Source organism: Geotrypetes seraphini, chromosome 6 (assembly GCF_902459505.1).
Source record: "Geotrypetes seraphini chromosome 6, aGeoSer1.1, whole genome shotgun sequence".
Lineage (NCBI taxonomy): Eukaryota > Metazoa > Chordata > Amphibia > Gymnophiona > Dermophiidae > Geotrypetes > Geotrypetes seraphini.
This window is the reverse complement of record NC_047089.1, coordinates 111,811,303-111,833,462: the sequence shown is the minus strand read 5'-3', so window position 1 is coordinate 111,833,462 and position 22,160 is coordinate 111,811,303. Positions and strand designations below refer to the sequence as shown.

Genomic DNA, 22,160 nt, shown 5'->3' with positions numbered 1-22,160 from the left:
AGACCAAAGTGGGACGGATTTTCCATGCATATTGGGCCTTGAGTGAGTAAGTCCTGAGTCACAGGGAACGCCAACCGATCGCCTGTTGATAGACGCATCAGGTCCACATACCAAGGTCGATGTGGCCAATCTGGAGCTACCAGAATCATCGTGCCCAGAAAGCGAGTTACGCGATGTAACACCCAACCTATCATCGGCCAAGGAGGGAACACATAAAGGAGACAACCCGGAGGCCATGGTAGAGCTAACGCGTCTACCCCCTCAGACACCTACTCCCTGTGTCTGCTGAAGAACCGAGGCAGCTTGGCATTTTGAGATGAGGCCATGAGATCTATCATCGGAAGACCCCACCTCTGAACAAGCAGGTCGAATGCCTGAGTAGAGAGTTCCCATTCCCCGGGATCTAGAAAATTTTGGCTGAGAAAGTCTGCCTGAACATTTGCCTGCCCCACAATGTGCGCCACCGAGAGAAGAGGAAGATGAACCTCTGCCCACTGAAGCAGCACCATAGCCTCACTGGCGAATTGAGGACTTCGTGTTCCTCCTTGCCGGTTGACATAAGCTACCACCGTTACATTGTCCGAAAAGACCCTCAACAGACGGTCCCGAATCATGGACTGAAACGCGAGAAGCGCTAGCCTGATCGCTGTCAACTCCAGCATATTGATCGACCACTGAGTCTCCTCCTGAGACCAGACCCCCTGCGCTGACGATTGAATGCACCGAGCTCCCCATCCCAGCAGACTGGCGTCCGTTGTAACTATGATCCAATCTGGTGTTGCAAGTGGCATTCCTTTGAACAGATTGATTTCGCTGAGCCACCAATGCATGCTGAGTTCCGCAGGAGATGTCCACTGAAGACGACGATTGTAGTCCTGAGACACCGGGGACCACTGGAAGAGAAGGGACTGCTGCAACAAGTCTCATATGGAAGCGAACCCAGGGAACCACCTCCAGAGTCGTCACCATCGACCCCAGGACCTGCACATAATCCTAAACCCTCGGTCTGGGCGAATGGAGAAGCAGGCGAAGCCGCGACTGCAACTTCACTCCCCGGTCTTTGGGTAGAAACACCTTCCCCAGACGTGTGTTGAAATGCACCCCCAGATGCTCCAACGATTGAGACGGGGTAAGGGAGCTCTTTGGAAAATTGATGACCCACCCCAAAGATTGGAGAAGCGAGATCACTCTCTGGGTTACTGCCAAACTCTCCTGCCTGGAAGACGCCCAGATCAACCAGTCGTCCAAGTAAGGATGTACCTGAATCCCTTCCTTGCGAAGGAAAGCCGCCTCTACCACCATGACCTTTGAGAACGTACGAGGAGCCATGGCCAATCCAAACAGCATGGCCTGAAACTGATAGTGCTGGCCAAGGATCGCGAATCACAGATAATTCTGATGCAGGGGCCAAATAGGAATGTGCAGATAAGCTTCCTTGAGGTCGAGCACCGTAAGGAATTCCCCCGGCTGCACAGCCGCAATGACCGACCATACTGTCTCCATCCGGAAATGCCTGACTCTTAGGAAGCGAATGACCTTCTTGAGATCCAAGATGGGTCCGATCGAGCTCCTTTTGGGCACCACGAAATAAATGGAATATCTTCCCTGCCCCCTTTCCTCCGGACGAACGGGAATTACTGCCCCAATTTCCAAAACAACCTGAAGGGTGACTTGCACCGATTCCCTTTTCGCCACCTCCGAACACGGGGAGACCAAGAAAGAATCTGGGACGGGAGAAGAAAATTCTAATTTGTAACCTTCTCAAATAATGTCCAATAGCCACAGATCGGACGTTATCTTGGCCCACTCTGTCAGATAGGAAGACAATCGACCCCCTATGGTAACGATGGAGGGAGCCAACAATCCGTCATTGGGAATAGCATAAGGCCGGCGTACGGACTGGTTGAGCAGGTTGGGATTTTGCAGGACGAAAGGAATTCTTTTGCGAAAACCTAGGCCTAGAATTATAGGAAGAACCGTATGAAGGCGGAAAGGACGGCTTACCAGGCCGATACCTCTTGACATCCTGGAAACGATTCCTGGCAAATAATGCCTTCAACGGGACTTTAGGTTTATCTTCCGGTAACCGCTGCGTTTTGGTATCCCCAAAATCCTTTACCAGATTATCTCTGAATAACAAGCGACTCTTAAAAGGAAGCTGCACGAGTCTAAGCTAGGAAGCCGCATTCGCCGCCCAGTGACGGAGCCACAAGGAATGTCGAGAAACAGACAGAGCCATTTGTTTTGCCGAAACCCTAATAATATCATACAGGGTGTCCGCCATATAAGCTAGACCTGTTTCCACATCCGGAAAATTGGACGGTACAGGCACCCAAGTCTCCATCTTCTTATCTGCCATACCTTGAGCCCAATGTAGGCAAGCCCATGCCGCATAGGAACTGCACACCGCTGCTTGCAAGGTAACCACCGCTACATCAAAGGACAGCTTGAGAGAAGATTCAATTTTTCTATCCTGAATGTCTTTGAGGGCTATACCTCCCTCAACCGGCAAGGTAGTCTTCTTGGTAACCGCAACCACCAAAGCGTCCACCCTGGGGTTCTTAAATCTGTCAAGCTCGTCCTGAGAGACAGGATACAACTGGCGCATAGCCTTCGCCACCCTCAGACCAGCCTCCGGCGTGTCCCACTGCGCCGAAATAAGCTCCAGCATCGCTTCGTGCACCGGAAATGCTTTTGCGGGTTTTCTAGTGCCAACCATAAGAGGTTTAGCCGAGCCCAATGCGGGAGCCTCCTGTTGAGAAATATTAAGGCCCTGCAGTGCCTTGGTAATAAAGGAGGGCAATTCCTCTCTATGAAAGAGACAGAGCATGGTTAGGATCCACTTCCCTAGCCAGCGCATCCTCAAGCTCCAAATCCGCCACCTCCCCGACCTCCAGAGAATCTGGAAGAGACAAAAAAGATGAAGTCTGAAGCAGGGTCACCGCCATCTATAGGCATCACCCTGCGTCTCTTAGGGCCTGAGACTCCAGAGGAGGACCACCGGCCTGAAGGACCGACCCCTGGTCCAAAGAACAGTCCAAATGCTATGCAGGCTGAGAGCTTTGCATTAAAAAAGCCTTGTGCAAACATTACAAACTCTGGGGAAAACGCCACCGGATTCAATGGAGCCTGCAGAGCAAAAGTTTTCTCCTGCCCCAAAATCTGCCCTGCAAAGGAAGCAACGCCGCTGACCGCCGGTCTGGCCACAGACGTGCACTGAAGCGGAATCTGCACATCTTCCCCCAATACATCTGTGCAACCCGCTGCACAGAGGCCCAACTGTGTTCGCTGCTTCCCACAGCAGGAACACCTCTTAACCGCCTCAGCCACCATTACAACTGCCGAGCAACTACCCAAAAGAAACCCCGCGGCACAACCCCAGCAACCACACAGTAGACCCAAGAAAACCAGCACAAGCAACAGAAAGAAAACCACTCTCACCCGAGTCCACCTTTTGCTAAGGCTGGTAATTGCAGTCTGGGACTGATAGCAAAGCACCTTCCAGCCGCAGCACACTGGTCTTTGTTGATTTTTTTTTGTAAGCCTTGTTGCAGGGAAAGAAGAAAACACGGAAGACCAGCAAGAAACCTCAATCTACCGGAGAGGAGGGTGGAGTAGGGACCTGGGGGGCCCAGGTGTGACTCCTAAAGTCGGCACTGCACAACCAATCACCCCAGTATAACTGAAGAGAAAAATTCTCAACAGCAGAATAAACCTAAAACCAGCCAGAATCCAGGAGCTTGTGGAACAGCGAACATCACCTGCTGGGAGATAGAGAATACTGAAGATACAGGGAGAGTACCAACCAATAGGTCCACCTGTTAATCAGTTCTCTATCTCCACCTGCTGGTAGATGGGTGCTACCCCCACTAGTCTCTAGATTCATCTGCTGCTGTTGCTGAGGAAAAAAGAGTTTAAAACCAGCATATTTTGATAGGATGTCAACAAGGCGGTGACATTGTGAAAGTTATCTTTAAAACAGTATTGCATCTGTGTGCAGAGAAAGAGAACATGAGAATAGCCTTCCTGGGTCTAGCCCAGTAGCCCGTCCTAATGGTGGCCAATTCAGGTCACTAGCTCCTGGCAAAAACCCAAAGAGTAGCAACATCCCATGCTCCCAATCCAAGTAAGAGAATGACACGAGGACAAATTTTTCCAAGTTCCAGCAGGAATTTATTTTCCCGTCCTGTCCCAGGGAGTTATTTTCCTGTCCTTGCCCCATTCCTGCAAGCTCTGTCCTCATCTGCACAAGCCTCAAACATTTTTAATTCATAAATGTTTGAACCTTTGTGCAGTTATGGCAGAGCTTACTAGAATGGGACAGGGAAAGCAACAAAACTTATGGGGACGTGAGGGAGAAACTGAGTTCCTGCAGGGACAAATTTGTCCCGTGTCATTCTTTAATCCAGGGCATGCAGAGGCTTCACCCATGTCTGTCTCAATAACAGATTAGGGACTTTTCCTCCAGGAAATTGTCCAAACCTGTCTTTAAAACCAGCTACACTATCTGCTCTTATTACAGCCTCTGGCAATGCGTACCAGAGCATAACTATTCTCTGAGTGAAAAAATATTTTCTCCTATTGATTTTAAAAAGTATTTCCCTTTAACTTCATTGAGTGTCTCTGCAATTTTTGACAGCATGAAAAAAATTGATCCACTTGTACCCATTCTATTCCACTCAGCATTTTGTAGACTTCAATCATATATCCCCTCAGCCATCTCTTCTCCAAGCTGAAGAGACCTAACCGTTTTGGTCTTTCCTAATAAGAGATGAGTTCCATCCCCTTTATCATCTTAGTCGCTCTTCACTGAACCTTTTCTAGAGTTGCTATATCTTTCTTGAGATAAGGAGACCAGAATTGAACGCAATACTCAAGGTGAGGTCGCACCATGGAGTGATATAGAGGCATTGTAAAATTCTTTGTCTTGTTTACCATCCCTTTTTTTATAATTCCTAGTATCTTGTTTGCTTCCTTAGCTGCCACCACATATTAAGTGGAAGGTTTCATCGTATTGTCTACAATGACATCTAGATCTTTTTCTTGGGCGATATCTCCAAGGTGGACTCTAGCATCTAGTAACTGTGATTTTAGTTATTCTTCCCAATGTGCATCACTTTGCATTTGTTCACATTAAATTTCGTCTGCCACTTTGACGCCCAGTCTTCCAATTTCCTAAGGTCTGCATGCTTTTCACAACTTTGAACAGTTTAGTGCAGTATCTGTCAAACTTTTTTAGTTCTGGCATTCTAAACAAGCAAATGTTTCTCATGGCACATTATAATTAAAATGATAAAATTGCAAAACTAACAAAACATTAAATTTGAATTATATTTTTAAAGTTCTTTAAGCTATGTATGGGTAATTGTAACAACGGTGAAACTAAAGTAGATAGAATGGCTACTCAATGTGATGGATGTGCTTGTTTTTGAGTGCAAATTAACTCAAAATGAAGTTTGATAGTTGACAAGCAAACACGCATTTCATCATCCACCATCTGAAGTTCTCTTTTTTTAATTTCTGGCAGAGCTGAAAATCCAAGTTCGAAAAGATAAGAAGATCCAAGCGGTAACAAAGCCTTGATTGCTTTGTTGCTCAAATTAGGATAACTATAGTATAAAAAATAAAAATAAAATTACTTGCCATTAGTTTTCAAGAACCAATCACATGAAAGAATGATGCATGTCCGTGCGGTTGTACCCTTATGCACGCAGACACTCATAACATTGACAGACTCTTGCGTATGCGACGTATGTGTCATCTAGTCTAGTGTATATATATGAAGGGAATTTTTTAAAATAAAGTAAAATTCTGGAATCTCTCGTAGCATACCCGGAATCTCTTCAAGGCACATCACTGTACCTTGGCACACAGTTTGAGAGACACTGGTTTTGTGTCATCTGCAAATTTAATCACCTCACTCGTCATTCCAATTTCTAGATTATTTATAAATAAGATAAATAGCACCAGTCCCAGTACAGATCCCTGCGGCACTCCACTGTTTACTCTCCTTCATTAAGATAAATGACCATTTAACTCTACCCTCTGTTTTCTATCCGATAACCAATTCCTAATCCACAACTGAACTTTGCCACCTATCCAATGACTCTTTAATTTTCTCAGGAGCCTCTCATGAGGAACTTTGTCAAAAGCTTTCTGAAAATCTTGATAACACTACATCAACTGGTTCACCTTTATCCACATATTTATTTAAACCTTCAAAGAAGTTAAGCAAATTGGTGAGGCAAGATCTCCCTCGGCTGACTGTCTCATTAAATCATATCCGACTATGTGTTCCACAATTTTATTTTTTTATATTTGTTTCCATTGTTTTGCCCGGCACTGAAGTCAGGTTTACTGGTCTGTAATTTCCCGAATCTCCCCTGGAACCCTTTTTAAAAATCAGCGTAATATTAGCCGCCCTCTAATCTTAAGGTACTACAGACGATTTTAGCAAACAGCAGGTCAGCAATTTCATGTTTGAGGTCTTTTAATAACCTGGGATGTATACCATCCAGTCCAGTCCAGGTCTTCGAAAATCATTCAGGGTCTATCAAATTTTCTCAAATATTACTAGCATGGGAGATTCTTGAATTCTATGCTTCCCTTCAATCGTGGGTTTTAAATATAAAGACTCAGCACCAAATCCTTTTCTTCACATAAAGTTTCAGTCAGCCAATTTAAAGCTAGAATCTGGTGTGGCCAAAGGATAAAGGGAAGTAGCATCTCCAGCTATCACAGATGTAGCAAAAAGCACTTGGGTTTACGGGAGAGAGAGCCTATGATTCCCCTACAGACTATTACTGTCTCATATAGCCCACCTAAGACACACCTTAGAACTGTGGTCGGCAAACTGTGGCTCTTTAGCCACTTGAGTGTGGCTCGCGGCTCAGCTAGCTAGAGCAGGGGTTCCCAACCTGCTTACTTTCCCCATAAAGAGGACGCTGAAGTGCCGAGCTGACCAACCTTCGCCGCCCGATGTCAATTTTGATGTCAAAGAGGAAGTTCTGGGCCAGCCAATCGCTGCCTGGCTGGCCCAGAACTTCCTCTCCAAAGTTAGAATTGACGTTGGGTGGGGAAGGTTGGTCGGCCCGGTGCTTCAGCGTCTTCTTTACGGGGAAGGGAAGCAGGAAGAGCTCAGAACTTGCTGGCGGCCTGTTCCCCGATGGCAGCAGTGGTGGTAGCAGTCTATTCCCCAGCGGTGGTGGCGGACTGTTCCCCAATAGCGGTGGCTTGGGGGAGGACAAGGAGAAAGAAAGAAAGAAAGAAAGAAAGAAAGGGGGAGGCATGGAGACAGAAAGAAAGAAGGGAGACGGGAGACAGAAAGACAGGGAGACAGACAGAAAGGGGGCATGAAGAGAGAAAGACAGAAAGAAAAGGGGTATGGAGAGAGAGATAGAAAAAAAGAACCGGGCAGGGTGAAAGAAAAAAAAAAAGTTGGGGGAGGTAATGAGGTCTGGAGGAGAGGAAGCATACAGGAGGCTGAAAGAAGGGAAGAAATATTGGATGCACAGTCAGAAGAATAAAATGCAACCAGAGACTGATGAAATTACCAGACAACAAAGGTAGGAAAAATGATTTTATTTTCAATTTAGTGATCAAAATGTATCCGTTTTGAGAATTTATATCTGCTGTCTATATTTTGTACTATGGCCCCCTTTTACTAAACCTCAATCACGGTTTTTAGCGCAGGGAGCCTATGAGCATCGAGAGCAGCATGGGGCATTCAGCACAGCTCCCTGCGCTAAAAAACACTATCGCGATTTAGTAAAAAAGGAGGGGGTATATTTGTCTATTTTTGTATAGTTGTTACAGATGTGATATTGTATAAAGTCATCTGCCTAACCTCTTTGAAAACTCACGGAATATAAATAATAAACATTTTCTCTGCGTACAGTGTGCTTTGTGTTTTTAAAAGTTTTATTGTTGGTAGATCATTTTGACTTGGCCACAAAGGTAAGGGGGAGGGAGGGGAACTGCTGAAAGACATCTAGTAATCCCCTTGCAGGCTTGACTGTATAGGGAATTATTTTTGTAAAATCATGTTTTGTTATGTGACTGGCATTATTTAGACTTTAATTTCTGTGAATGAATAGAATGAAAATGATATAAAATTGTTTGCTTGTTTTAATGTGCATGCGCTGAAGTGAAGTGGAGAGAGTGGGCTGAAGACGCTGAAGGAAAAAGAGAGTGGGAAGAAGATGCTGATTTATAAATTGACAATTGTACAGAATATTATTTCTTTTTATACTTTAATATAATAAGTTCAGTATAAAACTATTTGAGGCTTGTATGGATGGGATCAGATGATTTGCAGGGACAGGGACAAATTTTTCCCCCGTGTCATTTTCTAGGTTCTGCCACGAATCGATTTTGACTACATGCGGGCGAGCGAGGTGTCAGTCAGGTTGACACAGCTGTAGTAGCGCAAGCGGGCCCTGGGTATGACTCTCAAAAGAAATCTTAATCATTTGTACTGCTGATCTTTGACTCTTTTGACTAATGAGTTTGCCTACCACTGCCTTAGAAAGTAAGGGTCACCAGCTCCTTTAACACAACCTCCCAGACATTAACTCCACTCAGAAGAGGTAATCTCCCTCTGCCTGATGAATTAGCTACAGTGCTATGCTCTAGAGCAGGGGTGCCCAAACGTTTTGGGCTTGCGAGCTACTTTTAAAATGACCAAATCAAAATGATCTACCAATAAAATAAAAAAAAACCCACAAACACACTGTACACAGAGAAAATGTTAATTATCATTCCTATTCCGGGTTTTTTCCAAAGAGGTCATGGCAGATGACTCTATGCACTGTCTATGCATTTGTATGATTGCACCTCAGTAACAATCATACAAATATAGACAAATATACCCCCCTCCCTTTTTACTAAACCACAATAGCAGTTTTTAATGCAGGGAGCTGCGCTGAATGCCCACCGCTGCTCTCACTCCCTGCGCTAAAAATCGCTATTGTGGTTTAGTAAAAGGGGACCATAGTGCAAAATATAGACAGCAGATATAAATTCAGACACATTTTGATCACTAAATTTAAAATAAAATCATTTTTCCTACCTTTGTTGTTTGGTGATTTCATGAGTCTCTGGTTGCACTTTCTTCTTCTGACTGTGCATCCAATCTTTCTTCCCTTCTTTCAGCCTGTATGCTTCCTCTCCTCCAAACTTCATTCCCTCCAACTTTTTCTTCCTCTCTCCCTGCCCTTTCTTTCTCACTGCCTCCCTTTCTTTTTTCTCTCTTCATGCCCCCTTTCTTTTTTTCTGTTTCCCTTCTTTCCTTCTGTCTCCCTGCCCTTTCTTTCTTTCTTTCTCCCTGCCCTCCCCGAAGCCACTGCCGCCGGAATCAGGGAATAGGCCCCCAAGCCACCGCCACCCCAAGCTCTCCCTGCTTCCCTGCGTCGAGCCGACCAGCATTCCTCTACCCCAACGTCAATTCTGTCATCGGAGAGGAAGTTCCGGCCCAGCCAGGCAGTGGTTGGCTGGCCCGAACTTCCTCTCCGATGGCAGAATTGCCATCGGGGAGAGGATGGCTGATCAGCCCGGTAGATCGTCAAGGCAAAGTGAGTCTATCACGGAGCCAGGATGGGCTCTGCGATTGACTCACTTTGCCTTGGCGATCTACCGGTCAATCACGATCGATCTATTGGGCACCCCTGCTCTAAAGCTCCAAACATAGCCAAGGTGATCCTGTAGTTCCTTCCATGCAGGGACACAGATTAAGGCTAGAAAGGCTCAAAAAGGACTGCCAAAGTAGGAAAACTCAGGAAGTTTAATATGTAATTTAACCCAGACTTACTAGTACAGGAGAGAGAATGATGAGATGGGAGCAAAAATATGCATTGCAAGTTGCCTGTTTAAATAATAACTCTGACCCAACTCTGAACTCTAAAAATGACCTCTGATTTTTTGGCATTTTGGAAAAGTTTGAAAACCTATTTTTTTTCGACTTGCCTTTTCAAATTTGGTTACTTTGTAATCTTGTAACTGCTTGGCTTTTTATTTTAAGGCATATGTTGCATTACATTAGTGATTGCTATTCCACCATTACCTTGCGGTTCAAGGCGGATGTAAGTTGTTTATTGTATGCTGTTATTTTAATAATCTGTTAGTTCTGTTTGTGTGTAATGTTTTGATTTAATTATGTTTGTATCGTTATCCACATAGATGGCTGATATGCAGGCTACAAGTGTTTTAAATAAACTCAGGTAACTAGAGTTATTCTGCCATGCCATAAGGTAAATGTGTAGCTTTAACAAAATTCCCCAATTTTCAGGAAAAGGAGGAGATAAAAAACCCAATATGCTTCACTAATATATTACTTGATGTGAAGTGGCAATAAAATGGCTGCTGATCAGGAGTGCTGACCAGCAGGGCCGCCATCAGGGCAGTACTACCAGTCCTGCATTCAGGGGCCCGGGCTCCCCCAGGGTCGCAAGCATAGTCTCCTCTCCTTCTCCTTACCTGCCCTGCCGCAGCACACAGCCAAACGGAAGTCTTCCCGATGTCAGCACTGACGTCGGAGGGAGGGCTTAAGCAAAGCCCTCTCTTCCTTCGAAGTCAGCGCTTACATCGGAAAGACTTCTGGTCGGCTGCTTGCGGCAGGGCAGGTAGGGAAAAGGCAGTCGTGTTCCGAAGGGGGGGGGGGGGGCGGTCCGCCCCGGGTGCAGCCATGGGGGGGAGTGTGCACAGCCGGTCAGGTCCCCTTAGCCTTGAGGCGCTTCCCCCGACCAACCGACAACAGGCCCGGCCGACAAACATCCCTGCCCTGTAGCAGCAAATCTAAATTACCTTCTTACAGCAGCTTCAATACTCCAGCTGCTGTAAGAAGGTAATTTAGATTCGCGGCTACAGGGCAGGGAGGTTTGTCCGACCGGGCCTGTTCTGTTGTCGGTCGGGTGGGGAAGCGCCACAAAGGTAAGGGGCAGGGAGGGAGAAAGGGAGGAAAGGTGGAGTGGAGAAGAAAAGACGCTTAAGGGAAATGGGTAAAACTGAGGGGGAGAAGGCCGCTGAAAGCACTGGGGAAGACAAAGGGGTGGAGGACACTGAAAGGACATAGGGAAGACAAAGGGGTGGAGAAGGACGCTGAAAGGACATGGGGAAGACGGGAGGGGGGAGAAGGATGCTGAAAGCACATGGGGAAGACGGGAGGGGGGGAGAAGGACGCTGAAAGGACATGGGGAAGACAAAGGGGTGGAGAAGGACGCTGAAAGGACATGGGGAAGACAAAGGGGTAGAGAAGGATGCTGAAAGGACATGGGGAAGACAAAGGGGTAGAGAAGGATGCTGAAAGGACATGGGGAAGACAAAGGGGTAGAGAAGGACGCTGAAAGGACATGGGGAAGACAAAGGGGTGGAGAAGGACGCTGAAAGGACATGGGGAAGACAAAGGGGTAGAGAAGGATGCTGAAAGGACATGGGGAAGACAAAGGGGTAGAGAAGGACGCTGAAAGGACATGGGGAAGACAGAGGGGGGAGAAGGACCCTGAAAGGATATGGGGAAGACAAAGGGGTGGAGAAGGACGCTGAAAGCACATAGGGAAGACAGGGGGGAGAAGGACACTGAAAGCAAATGTGGAAAACAGAGGGGGGAGAAGGATGCTGACGGGACATGGGGAAGATGGGGGGGGAGAAGGACACTGAAAAGAAATGGGGAAGAGAGAATGGGGAGAAGATACTGGCAGGGAAGAAGACAGAGATGCCAGACTATTAGGGGAGCGGAGGGAAGAAGATGGGTGCCAGACCAATTTGGGAGGGGGGAGAAAGGGAGAGGCACGGTAACAGAGCAAATGGAAGACGCAGAAAGAAGAGAGACAATGGATGGAAGGAATTAAATGAGAACATGAGGAAAGCAGAAACCAGGCAACAAAGATAGGAAAAAAATTCTATTTTTTTTTTTTTTTGCTTCAGGATAAAGTAGTATATTAGTTGTGTTGATAAAAATTTATAAACATTAGAGGCTCTGGTAGAAACCCGTTTACAAAGTATGTATTCTTCCCAATTAATATTTCCAAATTAATAGTCTTTTTGCTTATTTTTAAATGGGTTTCTACCAGAGCCTTTAATTCAGTAGCATAATTAAATGAAATAACTAATTCTGTAGTTTATAGGGACAGGCGGGGATGGAGGGGATTCCTCGCGGGGACGGAGGGGATTTCTCACGGGGACGGGTGGGGACGGGGTGGGATTTCTCACGGGGACGGGTGGGGACGTGGTGGGAGTCCTCACGGGGACGGGTGGGACTTGGGTGGGGACGGGTGGGATTTCTGTCCCCGCGTAATTTAAACATGCACCTTTCTTCCTCCATCCCATGCACCTTTCTTCCTCCATCCCATAACACACATAGCCTGGTGGTGATGATTATCAGATTGATTCATGAATATATAATAATGTTATGAGTGTGCACCTCTTCCTTCCCATCCTCCTTAGCATGTCATATACAGCATGTTACATTACACAAAGTACATGTGTAATGTAACATGCTGTATGTGACATGCTGAGGAGGATGGGAAGGAAGAGGTGCACACTCATAACATCATTATATATTCATCCATAGCTGCATGTTAATGATGTGCTCATATGCACTTATTTATCATCATAACATATACATCATCATTAACATGCAGCTGTGGATGTGTAAGGACAGGCTGAGGAGGATGGATGGGAAGGAAGGAAGGTGCACATATCAACATATCGTACATTTTTAACATGCATGATGCAGCTATAGGCAAGCTGAGGAGGATGGGATCATACAGATGTGTATGTTCAGATATGCGCTCAGATGTGTATGTTTAGATATGCGCTCAGATGTGTATGTTTAGATATGCGTTCACATATACGGTCAGATGTGTATGTTCAGATATGCGCTCAGATGTGTATGTTTAGATATGCGGTCAGATATGTATGTTCAGATATGTGCTCGGTCAGATATGTAAGGGCTAGCAGACACATTAATTATTTTGTCAGATCAATCAGTTCTGATCAATTAAATAATCGATTGTAAATAATTTTGTACATTTTTATTAATCCGTTTGATCAATATCGATCGGAATTCTTTTTCTGTTCGATGGTATCCAATTAGAGCAGCTAATCGTGCAACAGAGACCTCCAGTGCAATTGTGATCTACTTCTGGCCTACAAAGGTCAAAAGAAATCCTTAACTGAGATTTTACATTCAAAAGTGAATTATAGCTACTAGCACTATTATTTATTAGTTATTTATTATGCAGATGTTTGTTAGTTTGTTATTAGTTCAGTATTAGACATATGTTAGTTTAGAATAGATAGGTATAGATTAGTTTAGTTTAGGTTAGGTTAGGGCCCTGCTGAAAAATTCTACCTTGATGTGGTTGCAGGCTTACAAATCTTTTGGTCAAAGAGTGCGGCGACAGAGAAAAGTATGTGTGTATTCGGCCCATGGAAGAAGGTGGGATCGGGGGGGGGGGGGGGGGGGGAGGAAGGGGTGCGTGAGGGGCCCAATAGGATTGCTCAGTAAGGGGCCCAGAAATTTCTGATGGCGGCCCTGCTGACCAGGTCTTATTTCATGCACACTACGTGAGCCACAACTCAATACTCCAAGCTTCTCTTTTACCAAGTGAAAACCTCCACAGATCTCTCCTGCATATCTGGCACCTGCATGCCAAAGGCTAGTCAAATGCACTGGCTGACAAGCTGAACTGCTATGACTTATTTACCTAAAGTGTCTTACCTTTTTCTTCCAAACTTAACAGAAAGCAAGTGGTGGAACAGAAAAATGCACTTGCCTAATCGATGTATGATCTTAAGTTGAGCCAAATACAGCGACTAACATGCTCAACTGCTATGACTTACTTGTAAAATGTCCCCTCTACCCCCACCCCAACATACTGGAAACAAATGGGGGAAGATAGCGTCATAAATCTTGACCCCCCCCTGACCAAGACCATAAGAAAGTGAGAAACAGTCTGGGAAGAGACCAACCAGGAGTAAAAAGTGATCACCATCACCTGATATTGGACAAACTGATGTGGAAACTCAATCTCCAACCAAGTTTATTCCAGAGGGTGGAGAAAGAACAGTTACTTACCGAACAGGTGTTATCCAGGGACAGCAGGCAGATATTCTCACACATGGGTGACATCACCGACACAGCCCTGGCACGGACCACTTCAAAAGTGCATCGCCACTTTAAGAGTTTCAGAAAGTTCGCGATAGCCCGTACCGCATATGCAGGAGTGCCTTCCTGTCCGACATAGGCATGCGGTCCCATCAGTTAAGATAAGCCAGCTAAGAAGCCAACCAGGGGAGGTAGGTGGGTTGTGAGAATATCTGCCTGCTGTCCTTGGTAACACCTATTACGGTAAGTAACTGTGCTTTATTCCAAGACAAGCAGGCAGCATATTCTCACATATAGGTGACCTCCAAGCTAAGCAGAATGGGATGGAGGGAGAGTTGGCTTTCAGGAGAATAAATTTTGCAAAACAGATTAGCTTAAGTGCCCATCCCATTCCAGACAGTAATGTGAAGTGAAGGTATGAACTGAGGACCTGGTGGCAGTTTTAAAGATTTCCTCAATAGGGGTAGATCTAAGGAAAGCGATAGAAGCTGCCATAGCTCGGACTTTATGAGCTTTGACACAACTCTCCAATTGCAGTCCAGTCTGAGCATAACAGAACAATATACAGGCCGCTACACAGTTGGAAACCGTTCTCTTGGAAACAGGATGCCCCAATTTGTTAGGATCAAAAGAGACGAACAGTTGGGGAGATGTGTGATGAAACTTTGTTCTGTCAATATAATAAGCCAAAGCACATTTATAGTCCAGTGTGTGGAGCACCGCTTCTCCTGCATGAGAACGAGGCCTAGGAAAAAAAAACAGGAAGCACAATGGATTGATTGAGATGGAACTCTGTGACCACTTTCGGTAGAAACTTTGGATGAGTGCATAGGATCACTTTATCATGATGAAAAACTGTAAATGGTGGATCTGTCACCAACGCTTGTAACTCCTGGAAGAAGTGATCGAGATAAGAAAAACAACTTTCCAAGTAAGAAATTTGAGATGAGCTGTGGTCATTGATTGAAATGGGGCCTTCAGCAATCTGAAAAGAACCACATTAAGGTCTCAGACTACTGGAGGACGTTTGATAGGTGGCTTTACATTGAAAAGACCCTTAAAGAATTTGAAGACCAAAGGATGAGCCATAAAAGGTTTACCCTCAACTGGCACATGAAAAGCTGTTATACCACTGAGATGGACTCTAATAGAAGTTGACTTAAGTCCAGAGTCCAAGAGAAGGAGTAAATAGTCCAAAACAAGATCAACTGATAAAGAAGTTGGGTCGTGCTGAAGATGAAGTAGACACCAGGAAGAAAACTGAGTCCACTTTTGTTGATAACACTGTTGAGTGGCCAGTTTCCTGGAGGCGTTGATAATAGTGCGAACAGGCTGAGAAAGATGAAATTCAGTTGAATTCAGCCTGAGATACCAAGCTGTCAGGTTTAACGATTGCAGATTTGGATGAAGAAGAGCTCCTTGATTCTATGTAAGCAGAGAAGGAGAGGTTGGAAGACGGATTGGTTCCTTGGTGCTGAGCTGAATTAACAGGGGAAACCAATGATGCCTGGGCCACCGAGGAGCTATGAGAATCATGGTGGTAGACTCTTGCTCAAGTTTGAATAGAGTTTTCAAGATGAGAGGAGGGAGAGGAAATGCATAGAGAAATATTTGCGTCCAGTCAAGTAGGTAGGAATCTGCTTCAAGACGTTGAGTAGAGTAAAGTCTGGAGCAAAACAGGGGCAATTTGTGATTGTGGGGAGCTGCAAACAGGTCTCCTTGAGGAGTGCCCCACTGTGCAAAGATTGGTTTAAGAGCTTTGGAACTGAGAGTCAATTCGTGAGGCTGAAGAATCCTGCTGAGGTTGTCTGCCAAGGAATTCTGGTCGCCTTGTATGTAAACTGCTCTCAGGAAAAAGTTGCGGGCTATCACCCAAAACCAGATCTTTTGAGCTTCCTGACAAAGTGGAAGAGAGCCCGTACCTCCTTGCTTGTTTATGTAGTACATTGCTACTTGATTGTCTGTGCGAAGGAGGAGGACTTGATCACTCAGAATGTGATGGAAAGCTTTCAATGCATAGTACATGGCTCTGAGTTCAAGCTAACTGATGTGAAATTTGCATTCTGTGGAAGTCCAATGGCCCTGTGTTTTAAGGCCATTCATGTGTGCCCCCCAGGCGTACGGGGAAGCATCCGTCAGTGAGGAGGTAGATGGAAAAGGAGACTTCTGGATAGATTGGAGGAGGTTATCCACCAGTGGAGCGACTGCAGAAGAGATGAGGTTACAGAAATATGTTGTGAGAGCCAATCAGTCGCCTGAGGCCACTGAGAAGTGAGAGTCCACTGAGGAGTGCGAAGATGCAGCTTGGCAAGTGGTGTCACATGTACTGTGGAGGCCATGTGGCCTAGGAGAATCATAATGCACCTCGCAGAGATAGTTTCCAGATGAAACACCTGTGGCAGAAACGTAGCAGAGTGGTCAGATGATCTGGAGGAAGAAACGCCCTCATGAGAGTACTATCGAGAATGGCTCCAATGAACTGGAGACGTTGAGTCAGCTGCAGGAATGATTTGGAGAAATTGATCTTGAAGTCTAAGGTTTGAAGGAAAGAGATGGTCTGAGACGTCAAAGCCTTGATCAACCAATCGTCCAGGTAAGGGAAAACCTGAAGACCATAAGATCAAAGAGCTGCCACTACCACAATCAGATACCAAAATCCACAGAGCAAACAAAAGGAAAATAAAGAAAGAAAAGAAAACGAGTGATCAAGAGGACCGGAAGGGGTATCAGACAACCCGGCACACAAGGATTGAGTGCTGGGGGCAATTCCTCATTTAACCCCACGGACCCTCCACCACCTAATTATGTATTTTTTTTATATATTTTTTTGTAATAAGTTTTGCTTAACTGTGTTGCTCATTTCTTGATACTTATTATAACTGTTGCATTGCTACATTGTGTAACAAGTAACCATTACTTAGCTTTAGCTTGCTGATAAAAAATCTTTCCCCTGAACGCCTGAATCTTTAACACTGTCCGGAGGCTCAATCGTTGCGAACTCCGTTGGATGTTTGTTTTAGATTCAATGTCCCCCAAAGGGTTAAATGAAACATCTGATTGGTTAGCTCAAGCTGATTTATAGGCTAGCCAGTCTGTAGTTTGAGGCAGGGCCCCTTTAAGAAATGTATGCGGGGATGAGGGAGTTCCCCGGATGTGCTGTCCAGGTGGGGGGTATTTAAATCCCAGAGTTAGTCTGCCTCGGCGTGCGTTTGCAGCCGGTTGGTGGTATACAGTGTAAACTTAAAAGTAAGTAATTTATGCTTTCTTGAATTAGATTTTTACACTGCTCATTTTTTGTGAGTATAATGTTTTGTTTTTTCTTTTGTGTTTCCTGATTTCAGTTCCCCATGTCGCCTTGATAAAGGACATCGAAACGCGGCGTTCAGGGGAAAGATTTTTTATCAGCAAGCTAAAGCTAAGTAATGGTTACTTGTTACACAATGTAGCAATGCAACAGTTATAATAAGTATCAAGAAATGAGCAACACAGTTAAGCAAAACTTATTACAAAAAAATATATAAAAAAATACATAATTAGGTGGTGGAGGGTCCGTGGGGTTAAATGAGGAATTGCCCCCAGCACTCAATCCTTGTGTGCCGGGTTGTCTGATACCCCTTCCGGTCCTCTTGATCACTCGTTTTCTTTTCTTTCTTTATTTTCCTTTTGTTTGCTCTGTGGATTTTGGTATCTGATTTTTACTGAAAACTTCTAAGCAATAAGATTGTGGAGTTGTCATGACTACCACAATCAAGCACTTTGTGAAGACCCATGGGGAAGATACCAGGCCGAATTGAAGCACTTTTTATTGGTAATGATGTTGGTTCACTTGAAAGCGGAGGTATTTTCTGGAAGCTGGATGGATCGGTATATGAGTATAGGCTTCCTTGAGATCCAGAGAACATAGACATTTGTTCTGCTTCAATAGGGGATAGAGAAGGGCAAAAGAGAGCACTCAAAATTTCTTCTTGACAAAATATTTGTTGAGATATCTGAGATCCAGAATGGGTCACAGTCCTCCAGTCTTCTTTGGAACTAACAATTAGCAGGAGTAGAATCCCTGATGGTGTTGAGAGGAATCTCCTCGATGGCATTGAGAAGAAGGGATTGAACCTCTTGCAGAAGAGATGACTGAGCAGAGCTTGAAGCAGACTCTCTTGGGGGATGATCTAGAGCAGGGGTGTCCAATCTATTAGTTTCCCTGGGCCGCAATGGTCGAAAAAAATGTTTCTGGGGTTGCACAAATGCGCAAAACACTGCAGCAAGACAGAGGAGGGAGCCAGCAAGATAGAGGAAAACACTGCATCGCCCTTGACTGGGGCTGCACAAAATACTTCATGGGGCCGCAGGTTGGACACCCCTGATCTAGATGAAGGGTGTTAAAATGAAGAACGTAACCCTGATGAAAGATGTTTAACACCCAGAGATCGGAGGTGATGAGCTCCAAACGATTGATGTAAAGCTGAAGTCGTCCCCCTATGGGTTGTGGCAGAGGCAGTAGAATGGGAACTATGGCTATGCTCTTTAGGAACACGTTCAAAAAGGCTGCTGAATTTTTTGCTGAGCAGCCAGCTGCTTAGGCAGTTGATGCTGCTGCTGTTGCTTCTGCCTTCTAGGTGGTGGAGGGGCAGTAGCAGGGGACTTGGCAGCAAATTGACGTTGGTAGGACGAAACAGGCTTAAAAGGTCTAGGTGCCTTCGGCTTCTTTTTAGGCTTTATCAATGTGTCCCATCTGGTTTCATGGGCAGATAGCTTCTGGATGGCAGTGTCCATGCAATCACCAAAAAGCTCGTCACCAAAGCAAGGAGCATTAGCCAGACGGTCTTGGTGGTTGACGTCGAGATCTGAAACACGCAACCATGCAAGACGACGCATTGCCATTGACATAGCTGCTGCCTGAGATGTGAGCTCGAACGTATCATAGGTGGACCTGATCAAATACTTTTAGAGCTGAAAAGCAGTGGAAATAAGAGTGAGAAAGGACTTGACCCTGCATGAAGGGATGTATTTGGTGAACGATGAAAATTACTTTATCAAATATTTCAAGTAGTAGGAGAAATGAAAGTTGTAATTGCTTGCTCGGTTCGCCAACATTGAGTTTTGGTAGAGACGTCTACCAAACTTGTTCATAGTGCGTCCCTCCCTGCCTGGAGCAACAGATGAGTATACACTGGCTCCTGAAGATTTTCTCAAGAGTAGATTCCACTACTAAGGACTCATATTGTAATTGAGGCTTGCCAAAGCTGGGAAGAAAAACCACATTATATAGAGTCTTTTTTTTTAGGAGCTTTTTAGGAGCTACTAGTATGGAAAGTTGTAGTCTCCAAGTTTTTGAAAAGTGTCTCTTAAGATGGCATGAAGAGGCAGCTTCAACATGTCCTTAGGTGGCATGTCATAATTCAAAGTCTCCAAATATTGCTTGCTATATTTGGAATCTGCTTGCAAAGAAATGTCCACAGCCTTACTCGTCTGCCTAATAAATTTAGAAAAAGAAAGGTTCTCAGGAGAAAAGACTCTAGTAGGAGAGCAACGTGATTCAGAATCTGAAGAATCCTCCTCAGTGGTTGAGGGGAGGATAGGATCTGAATGTCCCAACAGATCAGAATCTTTGACAGAAGCTGTATGTTGGGAACAGTGTTGACAGCTTGGTGTGGAAGGCTCAAGATGTTTCGATTTATGTGAAGGCTTTCCTGACCATGCCGGAGTGGTTTCCCTCGAAGTCTGGGTAGAGAAGGAGCAGTGTTGTGACTTGCTTGACTCCCGTGTCGAAGATTTCCGCCTAAGTATATCGGTGGTCAGAGGTAGTCGGTGTTGGTGGAGACTCAGGCTGGACTGGCACGGAGAGAGTCGATGTCGACAGCTGCGCAAGTGGAGTCGAGACCAACAGCTGGAAATGTTCTCCCAATTCTTCCCTTAGCAAATTATCTATCTTTTGCTTACGGGAAAGCACCGGTACCTTTGATTTTTTTTAGCCAGTACCTTTTAATGCCGCAACTCGGTCCGGAGATGAGGCCGATGACGAGGCACTCACCTGAATCAGAACCCGCTGCTTTTGGGATTTTTGCAAGGTCGGCACAACTGGACTCAATGCTACTTTGACCTGTGTCCCGGACAGGGTAGGGGAAGGATTCTTAGCCGACTTTCCTAACGGTATGGTGTATTGAGACCCCGGAGCTGACATGGGTAGGGGAAGGATTCTTAGCCGACTTTCCCAACGGTATGGTGTATTGAGATCCCGGAGCTGACACGGGTAGGTCCGATGCAAACATTTGCGGTGTCGTCTTGGTCGGTGGATGTAGGAGTCCATGTTGATTCCCCTTCCATGTGGACACTGAAAAGTTGACGCTGCTGAAGAAGTCGATTTTTCAAAGTTTTCTTTTGAAAGGTGGAGCAGCGAGTGCAAACCTCAGGACGGTGCTTGAGTCCCAAGCACTGGAGACACCAGTGGAGAGGATCAGTGATGGAAAAAGCCCGAGCACAGCGAGCGCACTTAAAACCTGTCAATGGGCGTGACATCAACGGGAAGATCCCTTGTGCTAAGTCAAAAGTGATGATGAAAGTGGCTATAGACCCCGCCGGACCAGAAGCCCACCACAGGCAAAAAAGAATGGAATTTTTAAAAATATATATTTTTTTTCACACGAAGAAAGAAAGAAATAAAAAGAATGACAAAAGTCACAAACTGCAAGAGTGGGAAGGCAATGAAGAAAAGGTTTAAACAGCCGTTGAAAAACACATCTTAGCTCTGCGGAAACTAGAAAACTGATGGGACCATGTGCCTATGTCAGGCGGGAAGGCACTTGCGCATGCACGGTATGGGCTATCGCGAACTTTCTGAAACTCTTAATGTGACAATGCACTTTTGAAGTGGTCCCATGTGTGAGAATATGCTGCCTACTTATCCTGGGATAAGGGAAGATAGTCCCATCCGAATGTTACCTGAAACATCCCCATGACTTGCTTTATGTTCCAACAGGAATTTGGGCCTACAGCCTATTCAAGAGCAGCCTATTCATAGTTGATGCACCAGGCCATATCTGTCCCATCTGCTGAAGTTAGATAAATGCATCAGCCCCCAGTAATAAGAAAAGTCAGCTCTGAGCTGTTTTTCTTGAACCATCTACTGAGAGGGGGACATAATCCATTAAGCCACTCAATATGTTTTACAATAGCTATTTACACAAATCTAAAATTCTCTATACAGCTGAGACTCAACACCAACATTTTTGGGGGGAATGGTTCTCTGATTGTCAGAAATACACCCTAAAAACTATGGAGGTGGCGCTATTGGCTCCTTGGAACATCTTGTCCTTGTTACATGTATCTACTACTGTGCTTCCATCCTATATATAATAATTAAAAATAATTAAGAAGAATAAATTATTCAATCAAGTGTGTGTATGTGTTTTAACATACCAATAAATGCATTAACAACAACAAACAAACGGAGACCCCGGGCCACCAGATATTTTGCTCACAAGCATGACTCAATCCCCCAAAATAACTTCAGTACAATGTTAACAAAAAAATAAAAACTGCAGTTCTTGTTAAAACATTTTCTGCACAACAAAATAGGTTTGAAGAATTTGCTGTGCATTAAAAAATGGATAGGTTTGGAATCTGTTTACCTCAACAGCTGCTGTATCAACTGAACCAATGGCAAAGTCTGTTTACCAGCAGATTCATATATACCAGTGTTTATTAAGTCTTTGTCTAGCGGAGTGCTACTTCTATAAAAAGTTGATGCATTCGCTTCTTGTTCATCAATTTCTTTTTCTTTTTGTGCTTCTTTTTTTGCTTCAATATCCTATAAAAATATACAAGATGAACTCAAAATGTAGAAAAGACAGTATGTGAACTGCTTAGTATCACTGATGATAAATTTGCTAATTATAGTAAATAAATCTAAATCAAATCTATGTGCAAAAATTTGCCTTCTTAAATAGAAAAAAGAACTACATGAACTACATGTAACAGGTGCAGAGGACAAGATTACCATGTTAAATTTGATATACTGTATAAAGCTTTTAATCCTCTGTAATGCATGCTAAGTCTAAGC

At 44.8% G+C, this 22,160-nt stretch overlaps 1 protein-coding gene across 1 annotated transcript in view; it reads right to left on the bottom strand.

The window, feature by feature from the left end:
* Nucleotides 1-22,160, bottom strand: part of HERC2 (HECT and RLD domain containing E3 ubiquitin protein ligase 2) — a 3,346,202-nt gene that overhangs the window by 2,787,285 nt on the left and 536,757 nt on the right. Inside the window, 1 exon segment of the mRNA XM_033948978.1 lies at nt 21,730-21,908. Coding sequence (XP_033804869.1) covers nt 21,730-21,908 — 179 coding nt within the window.